The 22,476-nt window shown below is 41.6% G+C and overlaps 1 protein-coding gene across 2 annotated transcripts in view; it reads right to left on the reverse strand.

Annotated features, from left to right (window-relative positions):
• Positions 1-1,333: 1,333 nt before the first annotated feature.
• Positions 1,334-22,476, reverse strand: part of hdac8 (histone deacetylase 8) — a 61,629-nt gene continuing 40,486 nt past the window's right edge. Inside the window, exons 11-12 of one of the 2 annotated variants that reach the window (XM_070547991.1) lie at positions 9,014-9,204; positions 1,334-2,539 (exon numbers count right to left, since the gene is read on the reverse strand). In XM_070547991.1, coding sequence (XP_070404092.1) covers positions 9,059-9,204 — 146 coding nt within the window. In that variant the 3' untranslated portion in view covers positions 1,334-2,539; positions 9,014-9,058. The remainder of the gene's footprint in view (positions 2,540-9,013; positions 9,205-22,476) is intronic. The other variant, XM_015946371.3, reaches the window with a different exon arrangement.

Consider the following 22,476-nt stretch of genomic DNA (forward strand, 5'->3'; position numbering starts at 1 on the left):
GGACAACCCCTGATGTTCTCAGGTGGATAGCCTAATTGTTGGGGCTGATTTACGTATCCCAAGATATCTAACTGAAGAGCTGAAATGTTACCAGAATAACATCTTACTACAACTCAATGCTCCTGTCAGAAACTTGGGACCATGTGGTCACGTGGTTGCTACATTAGCACGTCATTGTCATGTACCATGACCAAATTAGTGTATTCGATTCCCTCGACGATACTGGGTAGCAGTGTTGGCTCTCCGTGCGTTTACATGCAGCCAGCAACCCTTTTAAAACCCGAATATTCACAATAACCTGGTTCCGCATGGCCATGCAAACACCGCCAAAAACGCGGATATGCTCATAACCGGGTTTTTAAAAACCCAGTTACTACACCTGGGGTAACCCTTTTCTACCTGAATGTTTGGTCGTGTAAACGCATATCGGGATATCCCCATCAAAGCGTGTGTTCTGCGCATGCTCTGTTCGCAAGGAATCTTGGTCTTTTGAGTAGCGAGACGTCTTGTATGCGCCAGAACACCGGAAGTAAACAACAAGTTGGGAGCAACATGGCGAGTCGCGGCACAGCACCACACTTTTGGGGTGACGAGGAAACTAAAGCACAAACAAACGCGGTCGCTATCTCTTCCGAACTGGGAAACATGTTGTTGTTTTCACGGATACCGGAACAAGTAGAACCGGAAATGATGCATATTGCGTCTGGACGTAGTCCATACGTCCTGACGCTACCCCAACGCCCGCATTTAAATCGGGTTATGCAAGTTAGGGGTAACTCTTTCTGTTTATGCTTGTAAACGGGTTATTCTGATCAACTCAGAAACCCGAATACTGACCTTAACCCGATCATAACCCGGATATTGGCTGCATGTAACCACCAGTTTTACCACAAACACCCCTAAAAATCCATCCATTAGAGGAGTTCTAAAGGTTCAACTACTAAAACCTTGATATGACTTTTACTTCCACTAAGTAGTCCAGTTTAATCGTCTTTTTAGCACATTCGTTGCTACTAAAGTAAAATCCCATTTGTAATGTTAAACCTGACCACTTTATGCCCATTCCTTCCTTTCCCCCTCTAGAACTGTAACTTGAAGCCACATGAGGTAGGTATTCAAATATCCTGAAAAGGACACCTATTTGAGTCGTTTTGTCACCAATTCCTTGAACAAAACCAAAACTAAAGTAAGAACTATGTCAATATAAAGTTTGGAACTTGCTTTATGTCCAGCAACAGACTGTGGAAATGTTTTTGCTTGTAACAGATATACCCAACTGGACCTTACAGTGTTTGATAAAAATGAAATATTTTCAAAAGAGAAATCCACCAAACCAAACAACAAGAGGTTTATTACATTGGGATACATCAAATCATACAGGGCAAGAATTTCTGTGTCAGTAAAAACATTTCTAATGAAAAATGTACACTTTTGTTGCAAGAGAAGTCCTTCCCCTTCATTTTGAAGCACAAAGATTTTGGTTTTTAAGAGAAGCGAATGTACGCCTTCTCACATTCATTTTACCTAAAAAATGTGTGTGAGGGGACACACCCTTCGCCCTCAAGTGAATGTGCAAAAACAGAGTAGGACCAATAAATGAGGGGAAGACATGAAGGCAGAGTTTTTGGCCTTACAGTAACCCGAACAAACCCCCTGAAACTAGCAAAACCAATGAATTACAACTGGAATGAGCTTAAATCAGACAGATTTGACTGAAGAGGGTGATGAAGATTTGGCCAAACATGCTGCTTGAGTTTTGGTGGCTATTTCACAGTGATGACAAAGTTGCTTGTGACTGGTTCCAGTCCTTCCAGTTTGAGGAACACAGTCTACAGTCACGACAGTTATTCAGGGATATTTTTGTCTTTGTTGGTATCAATAGATAAAAGCTGCTTAAAATTTAACAGTTTGTTTAAAATTCCCGAATACCAGCCTTTCCCCAACTTTTTTGGACTGTTTAGGCATTTCACAAGTCTTTAAAGATGAACCAGACCTGTTGAGAAACAATGGTTTAACGACGCATTTGAGGATTTTGTGTTTTATTGCTCATCTGTCCTCAAGAGGCTGAAATCACAGCAGGATTGCCGGGACCATGAAACCAGACTCCCCCAAAAATCTGTTTTTCTATTTCCATTTGACTGATGCCTCCCTTGATATCGAACACTAAGGGTGCATTTCTGTCCTCCGCTTTAGAAACCAACAATGGACATACCATAAACTTTCAGTCACACAAACCCACATTTTTTTTTCAAACAAAAGGAATTAAAACAACGAACATTGTACAGCAACCACATCAACCCTCCCATCCCTTATTAAACTGTTTTCCCCTGGAAACACTCAACTAATGTTTTCCAAAACCCTCTTGTTCTCTTCACCCCCCTCAATCGTTCACCCAATCCATGCCTCAGGGCTGGAGGGGTCCAGTTCATATTGTCTTCATTAGAGCTGCGGAGCGTCGATCTGGTTCGGAAACATGGTGTGTATGTGTGTGTGGAGGAGGCTGAGGTTGCCAGGTCCTAAACCACATTCTTTAGATTCCCTGTAAACAAGACAGAGACAGAAACGAGAGGGGTGAAGGAGGTTACTTGGGTGAATACACAAACTCATACGAAAGATGTAGAAGGAAGAGGAGGGTCAGTTCTAATTCATTAAGTTGAAGCAAAATAGACACCAAGAGAAATCGTAGATGGAGGCTATATGAAAGAGAAACACATATAAACACACACGTGTGCCAATGAAAATGCAAAACAACATCTGGTAGAGGTAGGCCCCGCCAGTCCCGAGGAAATAAAAGCATGCAAAAGAGGAATCGGTATGAAAAGACAATGCTGCGAGTTCATTTGCATGAAGGTAGATCAATTTCCATGACAAACTTTCACACACACACACACACACACACACACACACACACACACACACACACACACACACACACACACACACACACACACACACACACACACACACACACACACACACACACACACACACACACACACACACACAATTGCTGCACTATCTCAACTGTTTGATGGTTCCCTTTTGGAGATGATGTCTAATTGTTAATCTTCTTGTTGTTGTGCTAAACGGCCTGATTGAGAAAAGCAAACGTGTTACATGAGTACTCTGCTGGGATGAGTAATTGCTCTGACAAACTGAGGGAGGATGTCCTGTTTGTTGGCCATTGTGGAGCTGTCAGTGGAGCCCTGTCATGTTCTGCCCATTTTGTGGAAACTGGAACAACAATGACTCCTCTGACTAAACTTGAGGTTTAAACCTAAACTAGGATGGTGAATATCAGTTGTTAGACCAAAGAGATGTTGAAAATGAAGAAGCCGTTTTAATTTTAAGGAGGAATCCCTGTTGTAGTACAGTGCTATGAAAATGAATCCACCCAGATGAATGATTTCTTCTGTTCTTGTTTTGCCATCATATTTAAATGTTTGAGATCAGCAAGCAAATTTCAATACCAGAGAATATTCTTTGGACCGATGAAACAAAAGTGGAATATTCTGGAAGGTGTGTTTCATTGTGTCAAACAAACATTGCTTTTCAGAAAAAGAACATCACGCCAGCAGTCAAACATGGGGGTGGCAGCGTGATGGTCTGAGACCGTTTTGTTGCTCAAAACCTGGATGACTTGATGTTAACTTGATGAAAACAGAACAAGTATAGCTTTTCAGATAAAAGATGAATCCCACTTCCTTAACAAATTCCTCAGTTTTTAATTTGAAATTGCAACAACAGCAGGGAATACAGTCGGTAAAGACGGCTCTCCCTGGCCCTGCATCCAACATGCCTCCATCTAAAAGGGCTAGGTTATCCAGAGTCATCTCTGTAGTTATGCTGCTATAGGCTTAGACTGCTGGAGGACATATTGACCACTTTCTACACTCAACTACTTTCTTTTACAGTATGCTCTTTAAAGGGACATTATGGAAGTTTGACAGCCAAAACATGTATATAAATAGTAAATTTCTTCTTCATACATTCTCCTGCAATGCCCTGGTCCTGTAGAATGAGCCCTGGCATTTTTACTGTGATTGCCTGTTTTTCTGTAAAATCACAGAAAAAGAGAGGTGCTCGGGTCGAGCAGGCTGCTTCATGCGCGTTCACGCTCAGGCATAGCCCGTAGCATTTGCTATCCGTAGGTTTAGTGTTTGTCGCTGTTCCTAACGCCTAGTGACAAAGCTAGCTACATTTCTGAGGACCCTTAGCTACTTTCTGTAGATCTTTCTTCTAGATATTTCCTGCAAATTAGCAACAAAATAGCCATTTTTGCTCCGAACCGTTCTCTGAACGTTGTTTCAGCTGTCATCAAGGATATAAATGTTACAGATACAAACAACGTCACTGGCACATTAGCTCACCTAGTAAGACGTTGGGCTCTCGTGCAGAAGACCTGGGTTCGATTCTGGATGTTAACATAGTTTACTTAGAGTTTCTTTTTTACATTAATGGTATATTTTTTTACAATAAGATGCCCAAATATTTATTGGAGACTCGCCGAATGGCATTGAATTCACAGATAAAAAAGATGTGGGTTCAACTTTCATTTTGGAACAATTTTTCAAGCAAGGGAAGGGAATGATCTGAGCATGCAGGAGGACCGACCCATCTTAAACCTTTGTCGGCTGTGCTGAAGAGAAAGGTACAGAACCAAATTATTTAATTAATTAGCTGCACGTTCTCCTGTCCTCCGTCCTCAGACCCACAGACCATGTGGGTTGGTACTAATACTTAAAGCTGCTATAGTAATTCTACAGAACAAGCTAGGTTTTGAATGCAAACACCATCATGGCACTCACTCCTCGCCTCGGGTATGTTCCCTGAGGTGCATCTACCGGAATAGAAAACCAGCCATTGCCAAAGGAAACGGGACAGTGCTAAACATCAGTCACCGTTTATCTAGATCCAAACGTATTTTGTTGTTCTTGACTTTAAATGGTGTTTTTCTTTTCGGGACTCTGGTAGTATGTCCTAAAGCAGAAGTTGTAGCAGCCGACAGTTTCTTCTCCTCTGATGTTATTGAGTGGAGAACCTCTCACACCAGTGATGTTTTGTTGCTAAATATACAAGTATGTAATGAATAGAGGTCCCAGGGACGTGCAGAACTGCGGTGGTTTGGTGGGACCAACATCTGGGTGGTTTTTAGACAAATGGGAAAGAACTAGGGATGAGTGAGAACACCACTATCTGTATCTGTTCAACCCTCTAAATTATTTGTACTTGGAGTGGGCGGGCCTAAACCTGAATTGGGAGCGATGAAGTGGGCATGGCTCAAATTGCATCGCTGACTTCAGGACAGGTTCCAGCCATCAGGCCACAACCACTGGAACTCCCGCATCACCAGCTACCTGAACCATCCATCAGGCTCAGCCTGGGCTCTAGGCTTAACTATGGCAGCACAAATGACTTAAAAAAGAATAAATGGATTCTGATGAGAAAATATATGAACTTGACAGTAAAATAGATGAAAGTTTATTTGATTTAAAAATAAATAAAAATTATTATGGAGAAGATCAACTAAATAGTGGGTTAATTAACAAGGATTCATTATCAATCATTCACATAAACAGTACAAGTTTACTTTCCAAGATGTCAACAATAAAGGATTATTTACATGCATTTAAAAGCAAATTCAAAGTCATTGCCATTACTGAGACTTGGCTTAATGATGACGGCTGTGTCTCAATTCAGGGTCTGCATCCTTCGAAGGACCCAGCCCACCCGGCCGACGTGGGCTGCGTCCTCCGTCGGCCGGGTAGACCGGATGTTAACGGCTGTGAATTTGGACAGGCCTAGCCTTCATGAACTCCCTCGGCGAACGTTCCGTCGCCTAGCAACCGTGGAACCGCTGGGCAGAAGGGAGAAGGAACTTTAAACGATGGAGCTCGACGTTTTATTTAACTTTTTAACCCCCAGAAACCCAAATTTAGAAAACAACTGCAAAATCTTTTAACCTTTCACATGTTGTTCTTGGAGGCCAGATAAACGGGCCTATTTACACATTTTAACAGCCAATAGTGTTGCAGAACTGAACAATAGGACCTATTAGCAATGTAAATGTGGTTTTAAAAAGAAAAAAAAAATATGGGGAAGGTTTATTTTTGTAGACTTAAATCTGATGTTGTAATATTACAACCGTGGGTCTCTGGGGTTAATCATTTCCTTGACTGTTGGAGAGCTAATTCAGAGAAAATACTTTATAGACTAGCTGAGCCTGAGCAAAGATGTGATAATAGTTTTTAATACTTTCTAAGGGTCTTAATTTGACCAAAACCGATTTATCACCTTTTAAGACTTTTCAAGACCCAGCAGATACCCTCTAGTAAACAATTCTCATTTGTAAATAAAAATAAAATTCAAGAGTTTAATGCAGAACTGATTTTATTTAGATATTTCTTTTATATGTACATGTTTAATCTTTCTTAACCATTTTTTCTAGCAAAGTAAAAAGCTGTCAAAGTTCTCCCTTCTCTCCTGTGCCCTCTGCTGCTCTGCCTCCCTCTGCAGCCTCATGTCCTCCCTGATCAGATCCAGAAGCTGGTCATCGCTGGCACCTTCCCCTGGATGCCCATTTTCTCCAGAATAGTCTAAACAAACATGTAAGAAATAAAACAGGAAGAGAAAAGAGGACAACGGGTTATTCCTTTCATGTTTTCGCAGAAAAAAATAAACTCAAACGAGTTTTTAAAATATGAGATGTTATTGTACCTCCATGCCACAGCCGCCAAATACTTTGCTCCGGTGATCATGTGGTCCATCTTCGCCCTAAGCTCAATAAAGTCCGTGGTTTTCTCTTTTGTTCCTAAAATACAAACTTCTATTAAAATCAGGGGGAAAACGTAGCGGGAGAAGTACGACACTGAGCGGCCGAACATACGAGCCGAGACCGCAATACAAGCACTTTTACTGTTACATTTCTAACTAAAATAACGTTCATGTATCACAAAAAGTCCTTAACCTAACAGTTTTCAAGTTTATACTGACATTTATGTGCGCAATCCTCTCCGACAGCTCCCGCTTCACTGTCCGCCATTGTTTTTAAGTTTTTCTGCCGGCCGGGCCGCAAGGCATCTTGGGAAATGCTACCTGTTGAAGGATACACCGGACCCATCCTTCATTCAGGCGAAAAGAAGGCCGCATTCGTCGACCGCATTTGAAGGAGTCTTCGAATTGGGACAGGCCTAGTCGCGGCGCTGTGACGTAACCGGCCGACGAATCCGGCCGACGTAGGATGCAGACCCTGAATTGAGACACAGCCGACATGATGGCTGAAGTACAAATGGAGGGTTATGAACTTTATTTTGTAAATAGAATAAATAAAAGAGGTGGTGGGGTTGCCCTGTACATTAACAATGATTTAAAATGTAAATTAGTTGAGAAAATGACTAGGATGGAAGATAATGTAATGGAAATGGTAACAGTGGAATTAGCAAAGACACGTCCAAAAGTATAATAATCAGTTGTGTATACAGAGCACTCGCTTCTTGCATCAGGACATTTACAGAAAAAATAAATGAGTTAGTGGATTATATTAAAAACAAAACCTTGTTTATGTGTGGGGACTTCAACATTAACTTGGAACATCCTGCTGGACAGAGAACACCAAGTGATTTTTTTTTAAATTTGATATATAGTTTAGGTTTGGTTCCTTTGATAAACAAACCTACCAGGATTACAACCCAAAGTGCAACAAAAATTGATAATATATTCACTAATAGAAAGGAGGATCTTATTAAAATTGGGATATTGATGACAGATATTAGTGATCATTTACCTGTTTTTGTAGTATCTAAATATCACAATAACAGCAAAAATAATATCATAAAATATAATTTTAATCATTATAAAAGAAATAAATCAGTTAAAGCCCTGGAGGCCCTAAATACAGATCTTAAAGCAGAACTGGGAGGAAGTCTATGTCAATGATGAGAACACTGCATATACATCCTTTTTGAAAATACTGCTGAAATCTTTCAACTGTTGGGGTTATTAGGAGCGAACAATTCGTAAGCTTTAACTTACTTTTGGATTCTTCAATAAATTCTGTAAATATGGAACTATTTACTGACTTATTAATTAATTAAGATATTCTTAGATATCTTCGGGGCACCACCCTTTAATTAGAAAGGGAAATGAATCCAAAACTCTTATCAGTCTTTCTTGAAGTTCGTAGAATCCTCGGAGCAGAGACTTCTCTTCGACACAACAAAGCTACTGGACACAAAAATCTGAATTTTATAACATTTAATTAACAATTTGTCAAATGAATAAACAGTGGAATAGATGAATAATAACCGTGTGATATGATTGAAGATGGATGTGTTTGCATGTGATGGAGGATGTATGAATGGGGTCCTTTGTTCTCACAAAGGAGTAGTGTGTGTGTGTGTGTGTGTGTGTGTGTGTGTGTGTGTGTGTGTGTGCGTGTGTATGGATTCAAAATGGAGTCTTGAATACAAGATGGCTGACCCCTTTGTCTGGCTAAAGTGTGGGTGGCAACTTGCACTTTAACTTCCAAAGCACTTAGAATCAGTAGTAACTTAACCTTAAATCACTCAAAACATTTCAAAAGATCATGAAACAACACAAAAGATTAATCACAAATTAATATCTTTTAGTTTCAGCCTGGCCATGACAGAAACCATTTTAAGATACCAAACAATGATCAATAAGCAGTTTATTCTTTCAAAATGACCCGACGGACGTGTTTGGGACGAAAGAGGAAAACACGAAGCTACTTTTTAAGCAATAGCGCGGTTTTATTGCTTATTCTGGACTATAGAGGAAACGGGAGAAGAAAAGGAGAAAAAAAAATGAGTTTTCTGATCACCAAAGCAGCAAGGCGTCCCCCGCTGTTATGACTTGACGGTTCTCCGTTTTTCTCCGCAGTTTCCAGCGTCATCCGTCGGTTTGATGCTTTCTCCGTTGTTTGGCGTTCACGAGTGTTTCTCCACGGGCTGGACAGAGACAGCAAAGTTTCTTTCTGTGCTGAGTTATAACTTACAGCGTGCTTGATGGAGTTGTTGCTTTCCTCCGCAGTTCTGTGTCCTCAAACATCAGCTGGAGGGGAGCAGAAACGAGCAGATCTGATGGGCTTGCAGTTTAGTTTAGTTCCGTGGCTCAACTTGGCACTTAGAGCTTCCGCGTGCTCAAGTTGTCGGAGCGTTGACAAGCGTGTCCTTACCGCCAGGTATCCTGGGCAAAAGAAACGAAGTTTCTTTATCTCTGCTGAAGATTTATGGTCTTAGTTCGCGGGAAAAGCTCCACGGCTTCCCGCACATGCGCAGAACGTGTTTCTGGTACTAGGCGGTGACATCACCCAATGCTTCTGTGTGCAAAGCATCATGGGAAATGAAGTTTCTTGGCGCTGATGTGATTATTTGCTTTTCAGAGCAATTTAAGCACAGTCATTTTGGAGAAAATCACTGCATAGTAATTTCCTCATGAGGTCAGACCCTCAACACAACACTAGTTGTAAATTAATTAAAATAACAGGTAAAAGGGGTAACCAACCATGGATGACTAAAGGGATCAAAAATGCGTGTGCAACAATATTATCTGTATATGAGATTCTTAAAGTTACAAACAAAGGAAGCCAAAGATAGATATAAAAAATATAAAAATTTATTAGTAACAATAATTAGGAAACGGAAAAAAGAGTACCATGGTGAGCTATTGAATATGAATAAGGATAACACTAAGGCTACATGGGGAATAATAAATAATGTGAAAATCAAGACTTCCAAACTGCTTTGTTAAGGACAATAAGGACATTTATAAAGTTGAAGAAATTTCAAATAAATTCAATGACTTTTTTTATAAATGTAGGGAGGAGTTTGGTGGAAAGTAAACCAATAATGCTAGATACAGGCCCTGAACACAATAACTAGAAATGTCAAAAGTATTTTCCTTGACAAAGAAGAACCACAAGAAATAAGAAACATTGTAAAAAACTGTGGAAGCAAAAGATCAAGTGATTGTGATGACTTAGACATGGTGACTGTAAAAGCTATAATCAAATCTATTGTTGAACCATTCACTTACATCTGTAATTTGTCACTATCTACAGGAATCTTCCCTGATTTATGAATTTATGAAAATTGCCTTGGTGGTTCCATTATTTGAGTGGTGATAAACAGAGTTTCACTAATTATAGGCCAGTTTCACTGCTTCCACAGTTTTCCAAAAGATTAGAAACAGTGTTTGCGTCAAGGTTGGATAAATTCATTGACAAAAATAAAATTTTAAACCATGAACAGTATGGCTTTAGGACCAAACATTCAACAGCAAAAGCAGTAATGGATTTAGTAGATAAAATATCAGCAGCAATCGACAAGAAAAACTATTTCATTAGTGTTTTTATTGACTTAAAGAAGGCATTTCATGTCATTGATCATTCAAGGTTACTTCTTATATTACATTGGTAAGGAATAAGAGGTGTTATTTAGACAATAGGAAACGGTTTGTTCAAATAAATGATGCCAGATCTGAATTGAAAGATATCCATTATGGAGTGCCACAAGGGTCGGTCCTCGGACCACTATTCATATTGTTTATTAATGACCTTGTAAATGTATCTCATCTACCTGGTACAGTTTTATTTGCAGACTAAATGGTAAATGGCCTGTATTTGATATAGCGTGCTGCCTTCTAGAGTCCTGGAACCCCTCAAGGCACTTTACAACACAATCAGTCATTCACCCATTCACACACACACACACTGGTTTGGATGAGCTATGATGTAGCTACAGCTGCCCTGGGGCGCACTGACAGAGGCAAGGCTGCCGAGCACTGGGGCCACCAGTCCCCCCGATCACCATCAGCAGGCAACGTGGGTTAAGTGTCTTGCCCAAGGACACAACGACAGCGACAGACTGAGTGGGGCTCGAACCTGCAATCTTCCACTTACGGGGCAAGCACATAACTCCTGTGCCACTGTCGCCCCAGACGATACCACATTGTTTTATTCAGGATTAAATTAACATGAAGTAACTCAAGTAATAAACTGAACTGATTAAAGTAAAAAAAAAATGGTTTGATATAAACAGACTGTCATTCAACCTGAACAAAACAAACTTTATACTGTTTAACAACAAAAGAAGCTGTGATGTATCTTTAACGATAGATGGAATGGAAATTCAAAGAGTAAAAGAAACCACATTTCTTGGAGTCATGTTTGATGAGAGTCTCACTTGGAAATCACATATAAGTTATATAAAGGGGAAAGTTGCCAAAGCCACAGCAGTATTATATAGAGTCAAGTTTCTACTAAATTGGTCTGGTTTATTAACATTGTATCACTCACTGATTGAACCATATTTAATTTATTGTTTAGAAATTTGGGGAGCCACATGAAAAACTTTTACTCAACCTTTGTTCATTTTACAACAAAAAAAAGTATTGGGGATCATTAATAACAGTAACTATAGAGATGACTCTAATCCATTATTTATTAGATATAAAATACTGAAATTTCCTGACTTGGTAGAGAGGAAAATATTGCAAATAATGTACAGAGCAAATATGAGAAATTTACCAACTAATATTCAGAAAATGTTTCATAAGAGAGTAATTGGGTATATGTTAAAAGGGACTGATGTCTTTAAAAAAACCTAAATTCAGAACCAAAATAAAGGAATGTAATATTTCTGTGAATGGTGGAAGATTGTGGAATGCCCTTAACAGAGAAATTAAAGAATCAAACTCACTTGCTATATTTAAAAAATGTCCGTCCGTCCGTCCGTCCATCCGTCCTTCCATCCATCCATCCATCCATCCATTTATTTTCCATCCATCCATTTTCCATCCATCCATTTTCATCCGCTTATCTGGAGTCGGGTCGCGGGGGCAGTAGCCTAAGGCGAGAGGCCCAGACTTCCCTCTCCCCAGCAACTTGGGCCAGCACCTCCGGGGGAATCCCAATGCAGGTGAGAGACATAATCCCTCCACTGTGTCCTGGGTCTACCTTAAGGTATCCTCCTAGTTGGACGTGCCAGGAAAACCTCACCAGGGAGCCATCCAGGAGGCATCCTGACCAGATGCACGAGCCACCTCAACTGGCTCCTCTCAATGTGGAGAAGCACCGGGTCTACTCCGAGCTTCTCACCCTATCTCTAAAGGAGAGCCCAGACACTCTTTGGAGAAAACTCATTTCGGCCGCTTGTGTCCGCGATCTCGTTCTTTCGGTCACTACCCAAAGCTCATGACCATAGGTGAGGGTAGGAACGTAGATCGATTGGTAAATCGAGAGCTTTGCCTTCTGACTCAGCTCTCTCTTCACCACGATAGACCGGTACAATGCCCGCATCACTGCAGATGCAGCACCAATCCGCCTATCGATCTCACGCTCCAGTTCTCTCTCACTCGTGCACAAGACCTCGAGATACTTAAACTCCTCCACTTGGGGCAGGACCTCATCCCTGACCCGGAGGAGGCATTCTACCCTTTTCCAAATCAAGACCATGGTCTCAGATTTAGAGGAGCTGATTCTCATCCCAGCTGCTTCACACTCGGCTGCGAACCGCTCTAGCGAAAGCTGAAGATCATGTTCTGATGAAGCCAACAGGACCACATAATCTGCAAAAAGCAGAGACCTGATCCTCAGGCCACCAAAACGGATGCCCTCTGTGCCTAGAAATCCTGTCCATAAAGGTTATGAACAGAATCGGTGACAAAGGGCAGCCCTGGCGGAGTCCAACTCTCACTGGGAATGAGCCCGACTTACTGCCGGCAATGCAGACCAAGCTCTGACACCGGTCATACAGGGACCTAACAGCCCGTATCAGAGGGCCTGGTACCCCATACTCCTGGAGTACCCCCCACAGGGCCCCCTGAGGGATGCAGTCAAACGCCTTCTCCAAATCCATAAAACACATGTAGACTGGTTGGGCAAATTCCCACGCACCCTCCAGATCCCCCTAAGGATATAGAGCTGGTCCAGTGTTCCACGGCTAGGACGAAAACAACATTGCTCCTCCTGAATCTGAGGTTCAACAATCCGATGGACCCTCCTCTCCAGAACCCCTGAATAGACCTTACCAGGAAGGCTCAAGAGTGTGATCTCCCTGTAGTTGGAACACACCCTGCAGTCCCTCTTTTTAAATAAGGGGACCACCACCACCCCGGTCTACCAGTCCAGTCGGACTGCCCCCTATGTCCACGCGATATTGCAGAGCCGCGTCAGCCAACACAGCCCCACAACATCCAGAGCCTTAAGGAACTTCGGGCGGATCTCATCCACCCCTGGAGCCTTGCCACAGAGGAGCTTTTGAACAACCTCAGTGACCTCAGCACCAGAGATTTGAGAGGCCAACCCAAAGTCCCCAGACTATGCTTCCTTACGGGAAGATGTGTCGGTGGGATTGAGGAGGTCTTCGAAGTATTCTGCTCACCGATCCACAATGTCCAGAGTAAAGGTCAGCAGCACCCCGTCCCCACTATAGATAGGGGGGGAATGCAGTGTGCTACCAACACTGAGAAGCTGGATGGTGAACCAGAATCTCCTCAAAGTCGTACGGAAGTCTTGCTCCATGGTCTCACCGAACTCCTCCCATGCCCGGGTTTTTGACTTGGCGACCACCCGAGCCGCGTTCCGCTTGGACTGCCGGGACCCGTCAGCTGCCTCTGGAGTCCCACAGGCCAAAAAGTCCTGATAGGACTCTTTCTTCAGCTTGACAGCATCCCTAACCGCCGGTGTCCACCAGCGGGTTCGGGGGTTGCCACCACGACAGGCATCAACGATCCTGGGGCCACAGCTCCGGTCAGCCGCCTCAACAATGTAGGCATGGAACAGGGTCCATTCAGACTCAATGTCCCCCGCCTCTCCCGGAACATTTTGGAAGTTCTGTCGGAGGTGGGAATTGAAGCTCCTTTTGACAGGAGACTCTGCCAGACGTTCCCAGCAGAACCTCGCGATAAGTTTGGGCCTGCCTGGTCTGACTGGCATCCTCCCCCACCATCTGAGCCAACTCACCACCAGGTAGTGGTCAGTTGACAGCTCAGCCCCTCTCTTCACCTGAGTGTCCAAGACATGCGGCCGCAGGTCAGATGAACAACAACAGAGTCGATCATCGAGCTGCGGCCTAAGGTATCCAGACCTTTATGTCTGAACATGGTGTTCATTATGGACAATCCATGACTGGCACAGAAGTCCAATAACAAAACACCACTCGAATACAGATCAGGGGGCCGTTCCTCCCAACCACACCTCTCCAGGTCTCATTGTTGTTGCCCACGTGAGTGTTAAAGTCCCCCAGCAGAATGAGGGAGTCACCGGAAGGAGCGTTTTCCAGCACCCCGTCCAAGGTCTCCAAAAAGGGTGGGTACTCTGAACTGTAGTTTGGTGCATAAGCACAGACCACAGTCAGAACCCGTCCCCCCACACGTAGGTGGAGGGAGGCTACCCTCTCATTCACAGGGGTAAACCCCAATGTACAGGCACCAAGATGGGGGCAACTAGTATGCCCACCCCTGCTGGGTGCCTCTCAGTGGGAGCAACTCCAGAGGGGTAGAAAGTCCAACCCTTATTTTAAAAATGTATAAAATCAAATGTATTAAGTAATTATGAAAAGGTAAATTAAAATGTCAATGATTATATATAACAATTAGAAAGGGACTGCGGTTATATTGTGTATGTTTTACGGATAATTTTCTTTTGTAAAAAGGGGAAGAAATCATAAGATTTTTCTTCTATCTGCTCCTTTTCATTCAAATGTTTTTTTTTCAATATGTTCATGTACTGTATTTGCTTGTGTTATTTTATAAATTTTGAATGGAATAAAAAAATTGTAGACTAAAGGGGAAAAGGTAAACAAATAAACAACATAATTACAAAATAAATATTTTTAGGCTAAATTTAGACACAAACAAAAAATACCGGTCACAATAACCGTGAGGTTAATTTTTCACACAGTGACAACCCTACTTTCAACCACTGAAAGAAGATAGATACACTTGGTCTGCTTTATTACTACATCTATAAACCACAGACGTAAAACACTGTTTGAGTCTACAAGAAGGAAAATTTGTCTAACCAATTTAAGTGTACAAATTAAGCTTGTGAACAACATCTTTCAGTAGTAATGATGACCTTCAGTACTTTGCGGTGGAATTTAGTCAAAGTCAAAGTCAGTTTTATTGTCAATTCTACCACATGTGCAAGACATACAGAGAAATGAAATTGAGTTTCAGTACACACAATTCAGAGATCAGACATACCTTTTTCCCCAGCGGGAGCAGCCCTGTGTGGCACTCAGCCAGCTATATCCACAGGAGGGAGATCTTGGAGGAGCGCAGAGCACATTTGAGTTCCTGCAGGTTGATAACCTCGCTAGGCAGAAGTCCACAATCTGAAGGTGGTGGTGGTGGTGGTGGTGGGGGTGGGGGGGGGGGGGTCGCAGCATCTGTCTGCATTCCTTCCTTCGTGGGGGTTGTTGTTAGCAGCTCAAGGCTGCCTTGGCGTCAGATTTGGATAACAAGACTTTGTTTGGGTCAGGCAGAGATAATTTTCCTCTCTGCCTTGAAGTCTGTATTGATCATTCAAGTCCTCCAGTGAAGCCAATTTAGGTACTAATCATCTCCACACCGTCCGGTGACCCTCTCCGAGATGACATCCATTTTGCGCACTAATACCGGTAACGCAGCAAGGACAATGTCCAGCTTACGATTCACCTCGAGTAATGTCCCAGTCTGTGAGGTCACCGCCTGGGCGGTGCTTTCCGTGGGTGCGAGTCACACTCCAATCGCTCCCGTCTCCCCAAATTTCCAGAAAACCAGATATCCTCCCACTCCAATCAGAAGAAATCCAGTGATCGTCAAGCCAAATATCCACATGTCTTCGACATCCTCAATGGACAACTGAGAGAGGCATACGATCCTCCAGACCTTCCAGGAATCGAGCGCATATCCCGCTGCGTGTGTCCAACACAGAAAAGCTTCATTAACTTAAAAAAACATCTCTACTGACTGGTTTGGTTTTGGTCTGAAAGTAAAGATGATGCCAAAGAATTTTCCATTTTCTCTCCAGTTGTTGTATATGCGGCATAAATAAGTCCTCAATTAGAATTGTCTAATATTTGTTTTGAGATACTAAAGTGGTCTTAAACCCTTGAAAGTATTAACAGATGGAAGGTTATTTTAACCTGCAAAAGTTGGCAAACTTATTTGGCTGTACTAGTAGACCCAGCATATATTTTCATCTTCTACTCTACACTCAAATTAATCCCAGCAACAACAAAAAAAGGCAACACTCATGCTAAACCTCTTAGATCATAGCTTTCTCCTGCCCAATCTAGGGAAAAGGGTTTAATTTGAACAAGTAAAACCACTGTCATTTGAAACTTGACTTCATGCTGTGCTTTCCACTAGAACAAAAAGACAGAAGTGTGTTTAACGCATGGTATAACTTCAAGTACTTTCCTTTCCTACATGACACAAGCTGTGTTTACAGTTAAAACTTCTCCAAATTATTGTAGTGAGTGAGTCATGTGTTTCTCTTGTGCTGTGGAGATTGAGGTGCAGAGAGTCCCAACGCAATCAGCACTTCCATTTTCCTATTATGGCAGGGGGAAACTAAAAAAATCATGATGCAAGCTAATAACAGGAAAGGACACCAGAAAAGAGAAACAACAGACGCAAGTGAAATTTCAGCAACAGGATATTTGGTGGAAAACTTTATATCTTTTCTAGTGAGTCTCTGGGGTATGATTTATCTAACCTACCATGCTTGTAACTCAGTACAACACTGGTGTGTAAGATAAAATTTTATTGAAATAGCACCTTTTAAAATAAATATCACAAAACGCTGTAGCTGAGATGAGAATAAATAAATGCATGGGTAATAATTTCCAGTTCTGAGTGTGAAAGAATGGAACTCAACTTAGCAATTTTATGAGGTAATAAAAACAAGCACGAACCAGGGATTTGAAAAGAACATCCAATTCAAAAGATGAGCCAAAGGTTACACCAAGAATCCTAACAGAAAGTTAGAAACAGAACCAAGAGTGTCTACTATCTTAGGCACAAAAACCAATCAGGAATACAAAATACAACTTTAACTATCTCCTTATGATGTTGGAGAGTTCTCAACCATTCGACATTTAACAAGAGTCAAAGCATTTGTGCAACATCTGTAGCTTAGAAAGATCAGTTTAATGGAAATACAGTTAAAACTATTGGTACACTGACAATGGTCAATCAATAACTTGAAACTGACAAAAGTAATATTAGCACTCATAACATTCAATGTCACAACCCTTTTTAATCAATTGCTGTAATCCAGTAATACCTGTAACCTATGGCGCGGTATGGGGGCCAAAATTAAGCCTACTGCCCAGCAGCAGGAGGCTATATAAGTTCTGAAGCAAACTACCGACCTGATTAATGATAAGCTGGCGCCGGTAACTGAGAGGCTGGCGCTGCTTACTGAGGAGTAGCACCTTTACCGGCGTTACTACTAGATACGCTAGGGACTAGCAGCCCTCGGCTGGTCATTGACTGGTTCAAACACTCCCTCTGCTGTCTATTAGCATGGATAGGCTAGCGTTAGCCTGGACGGGCTGGTGTTAGCATTGGAGAGGCTAGCCATTAGCGTGCCTAGGCTGGCCACTAGCTGGATTTCCTACCTCCTCGATGGACCATTAGCATGGATAGGCTGGCGTTAGCATCGGAGAGGCTAGCCATTAGCATGTCTCGGAGAGTCACTTACTCTACTAGATGCATTTTTTTACATTTGTTAAACGGATGACATACTATGACCTACAATCACAGTTGTTCCTTTGACAGAACGCGTTGTTATACACTTTAACTTTAAGCATACTGTAAAGCCGACAGCCTGTTAGCATTGATTAGGTGCTGCGTTAACTCCATTTTGCTCTTAATTACAGGTTGATGGTGTTTTCTTTTTATATAGTTTGGTTTTCTTGCACATATCAGAGAAAAAGCCAGAGCTAACTAGTTAGTACTTTTCATCTTTGGATTTTAAATCCTTTGTATTGAATTACAGGTTAATGATTATTTAAATTGTGATGTTATCTTTATTAAAACTATATAATATGTACAAAAAAACCACACATCTAATAGAGTAAGTGACTCTCCGAGACATGCTAATGGCTAGCCTCTCCGAAGCTAACGCCAGCCTATCCATGCTAAAGGCCCATCGAGGGGGTAGGAAATCCAGCTAGTGGCCAGCCTAGGCATGCTAATGGCTAGCCTCTCCGAAGCTAACGCCAGCCTATCCATGCTAAAGGTCCATCGAGGGGGTAAGAAATCCAGCTAGTGGCCAGCCTAGGCATGCTAATGGCTAGCCTCTCCAATGCTAGCACCAGCCCGTCCAGGCTAACGCTAGCCTATCCATGCTAATAGACAGCAGAGGGAGTGTTTGAACCAGTCAATGACCAGCCGAGGGCTGCTAGTCCCTAGCGTATCTAGTAGTAACGCCGGTAAAGGTGCTATTCCTCAGTCAGCAGCGCCAGCCTCTCAGTTACCGGCGCCAGCTTATCATTAATCAGATCGGTAGTTTGCTTCGGAATTTATATAGCCTCCTGCTGCTGGGCAGTAGCCTTAATTTTGACCCCCATACCGCGCCATAGTAACCATCATTTAGACTTCAGCACATGTCAACAAGTATTTTGGCCCACACCTGGAAAGCAAACTGCTCCAGCAGTTTCACACTCGAATAATCCCTTAGTTGTTTTTCAGTAAATTAATCAATATTACTTTGGTCAGTTTCAAGTTATTTATTCGGTCAATTCGGTCAACAACAACAATTTATCAATTTTACATAAAAATAATCAAGCAACCGAAAAAAGGAATAGGTTGAAGCCTAGTGGCTTATAATTAGCCTATCCTTAACTCCCACAGAGATAATCAAATCCTTAACCAAGAGAAAAAAAGTAGGGCTGATAGATAAGATGCATAACATTTAAAGAAAAAGCAATGATAAATCAAGAAATCAAATCAACACAAGGTTAGACATCAAACTAAGTTTCTATAACTTTGGAAGATGCAAATTTTTAAATTTTTCTTGAAAAATGACAAAGAATAACACATCTTCAGTTCATCATTAAGTCCATTCCATAACTTCACTCCCAAAACCAACACACATCTATACTTAGCATTAGTTCTCACTTTAGGTATTTCAAACATATAAGACCCCCTCAAATCATATTTTCCATCTCTTAATTTAAACATACTTAAAATACAAACACTGCAGGCTTTTATCTTTAACAAAATGGTAGCAACTGTTAAATTATATTCACCTGCATGGCAGACATCTTTAAATGTTCTTAAAATGTGCTGAACAGGAAGCTGGTAGAAAAGAAACAGTCAGATCCCTGCAACAGATCCTTGAGGTACACCATAGTACAATATGAAGAAAACAGCTAGTGTCCGTCTGACAAGCAAAACGTGAAGGTTCACTGTATTAAAAAACTGAAGTCAGGTCCAACATAAGCAGAACAAAACACCCCTCATCAAAACTTCTCTGGAGATTCAGTGTTATGGGATGACCTTTATGGAAGCTTCATTGAAAATGTTGCATTAATTCAGAACAACAAGCTTTTCCAGAACCATAGCAATAAAGACGTCAATCCTTGGTTTTTAAAGTGGTTGGATGACAAGATTCTTAAAAAAAAAACAGGAACTTGACCAAAGACAAGTGAGGGTGCTTGACAGTAGTTTGGACTCACTCAGAGATGCAATCAAAAGTGTTGGAAACAGGAAAGTCATGCAAAAGTTGAAGATTCTCTGTTTTTACCCCATCAGCGTTGCAGTGATTAATCTCACTCTTTCTGTCGGTTAGTGACTGCTTTCCAGATGTTGAAACTCTGTTGACGTGACATGTTTTCCTTTGGGCTTCAAAAATGTAATATCTGTAAACAATTAGACAAATCATCTGTGTGTGTGTGTGTGTGTGTGTGTGTGTGTGTCATATCTAAGGTATGAGGAAATCTCCTCTCTGAGCATGTTTGGCGCCTTAGGTGTAAATCCTTGTGTGGAAGTTTGTCTGAATTAATATGAAGTGTGTTTATGGTCCCAGAATAAGTAAAAGTAACTATAATCTTGTGATTAAACATTCAAAGATCAATCATGTCGATATTTCATATTTATATGGATATGGTATATTTATACCAGCTCAGAGACTATAATATGAGGCTATAGGAGTGCGCACACACACACACACACACACAAGTATAGCCTCTGGGGAAATTCTGCTACCACTCTTGTAAATATAGGGCTGTGATTACACAAACAGTGAGGCGACCACCACAGCCAAGACAAACACCTAATAAAATTGACAATTTAATTTATACAATGTCCACGCTCACGTGTGACTGACACTGGGAAACACTGAGTAATCCTTTAAATGCTTTGTTTATTTTACCGCACTTGAAAGCACATTAATTGGCCAGTTTATAAAGCGTAATAAAAGCTGAAATGTATCTGATGTCTGTTTCAGATAAAAGTCTGCTTTCATTAGTTTTATTATTCAACAGACATGCCAGTAAAAAGACATTTTAACTGACTTTAGCAACAGTGGGTTAACTCTGACAGTGCTATAACAACTGTCCAACACTTACTGCCATAAATTAAACTTGTTGTCTGTTTTACTATAAAGGCGGTTAAATTTCACTGACTGGTATGTTCACTTCAGTTTTACTGGCTTTAGTGAAATAGAAAATATTATTTTCTGCTGGATCTGGCCACTTGATGCTCTAGAAATGCAAAATTTAGCTGCTGCAGGTGGTTTTTATGTTCATAAATAACCACAGAATTTTACATTTTTAACCATGAAATGTGAAACGGATAGTTCTGAGACCACAGCAAAAAACTTTGGTCTAGGCAGTGACTAGCCTTTCGTTTATGAGTTCTAAACTCTATCTTTGAAATGAAAACACTTGAAAATGGCCAAAAAGCTAATTGTACACAGTTGTAGATCAGCAAGCACCAGGACCCTCTCCTAAAGTTGATCCAGTAGCAGGACTGGGGCACCACCAATGCAGAATGGATGATGTGAGTTTCTGTGCAAACACGGTGATGAAAAGACTTACCGCTCCTTTCCACCACACATGTGAGCGATGTGTAACGTAGGGGTTGCATGACTTAATTTTTTTTAAAGTCGACAGTCAAGTAATGAAAATCGAGTCGACTTCGACTAGTCGTTGATGAAGTCATACACCTGAGCCGACATGAACGATCGCGTGTTTAATTTGTTTTTGAGGTGGTGACACCTGATTTGGCGGTGCTCAGGACGCAGATGTCCGAAGCGCGTCAATGATCAGAGCTTTGCATGCGCAAGCTGGTTAAGATTAGGATGGGGGTGAGGGGAAGGTAAAATTGCAAGAGGGAAAGGGTCACAGTTTGGTTAAATGTCCGTTTTACCGCCAGTGTCAGTACCGACGCTCTGGCACAGCGCGTCACCTCCGCCTCCCGACGCAGGGGCTCATTGTACATGTCTCGTTGTACATGTGAAATGGGAGCAAAAACATTCCACGTATTGGGTCTCACCAGGTCACAAAATCACAAGAGAATTACAACACCACACGTGATTTTGGAAGTCCACCTGATGACAAGCAAGGAGACAGACGGCTGCATGTATCTCAAACGGTCTGTTTACCTTGTTACATGGATTTCACAGGAAATGATGTACTTTTTTTTACTAGTTATACAACTGCAAATCTACATGTGACTTTTATTTAGAAAACTTCTGGATTTTTTTTACACTGTTTTCGAGTTTGACTTCCTGTCTGGCCCGATCTGAATTGCGGAATTTGACGTGTTCTGAAAGCACAGCATGTAAAAAATAGACATGAAACTTAAGCATTGAGTCCTTATGCTTCTGGGACGTGTCCAAAACGTGATGCTTCACGGCTGGTGGGAATGAGCCTGTCCACTAAAACGGCGGCTAATTGCTGTGTAATACGTTTCGCTGTCGTTTCGTGATGCTTACACGTCTGGTGGAAAGGAGGGGTTACGGATGATGGCCTTGTGTCAATAAGGGAAGCAAAGAAGACACTTTTTGGACTGTTAGGGACTTGGATTAAGCCAATGTCTCTGCTGAACCCCCTTTCTGATGAATTCTGATGGTACCTAAACATCCTCTGAGAGGAACTCCTTCCATTCATCCAAGAAGAATGGGATTTCTAGCTTGATGCAATGCCATGCCATGAGGCTAATGTGATGTCAAATGGACCAGGAAACAAAATAAAATTTGGGGTTCATGGCCAGGACCCATGGATGAATACATTCTGACAAACTCCAAACAAGTAAGTGACTGCTGTCAGTTATGATCTGGACCAAAAATCAATTGACAGCATATCAAGGTGAATTGCAGATGTTTGAACAAAGATTAGCACTTAAAATATAGCCTTTTTAGTGGAATCCTCAAAAAAAAACTTTTTGAAATCTATGAAATGTTTGTAAATACATGTCTGTATACCATAGGAACACTTGACCAAAAAAAAAAAAAAA

This window comes from Nothobranchius furzeri, chromosome 2 (assembly GCF_043380555.1).
Source record: "Nothobranchius furzeri strain GRZ-AD chromosome 2, NfurGRZ-RIMD1, whole genome shotgun sequence".
Taxonomy (NCBI): domain Eukaryota; kingdom Metazoa; phylum Chordata; class Actinopteri; order Cyprinodontiformes; family Nothobranchiidae; genus Nothobranchius; species Nothobranchius furzeri.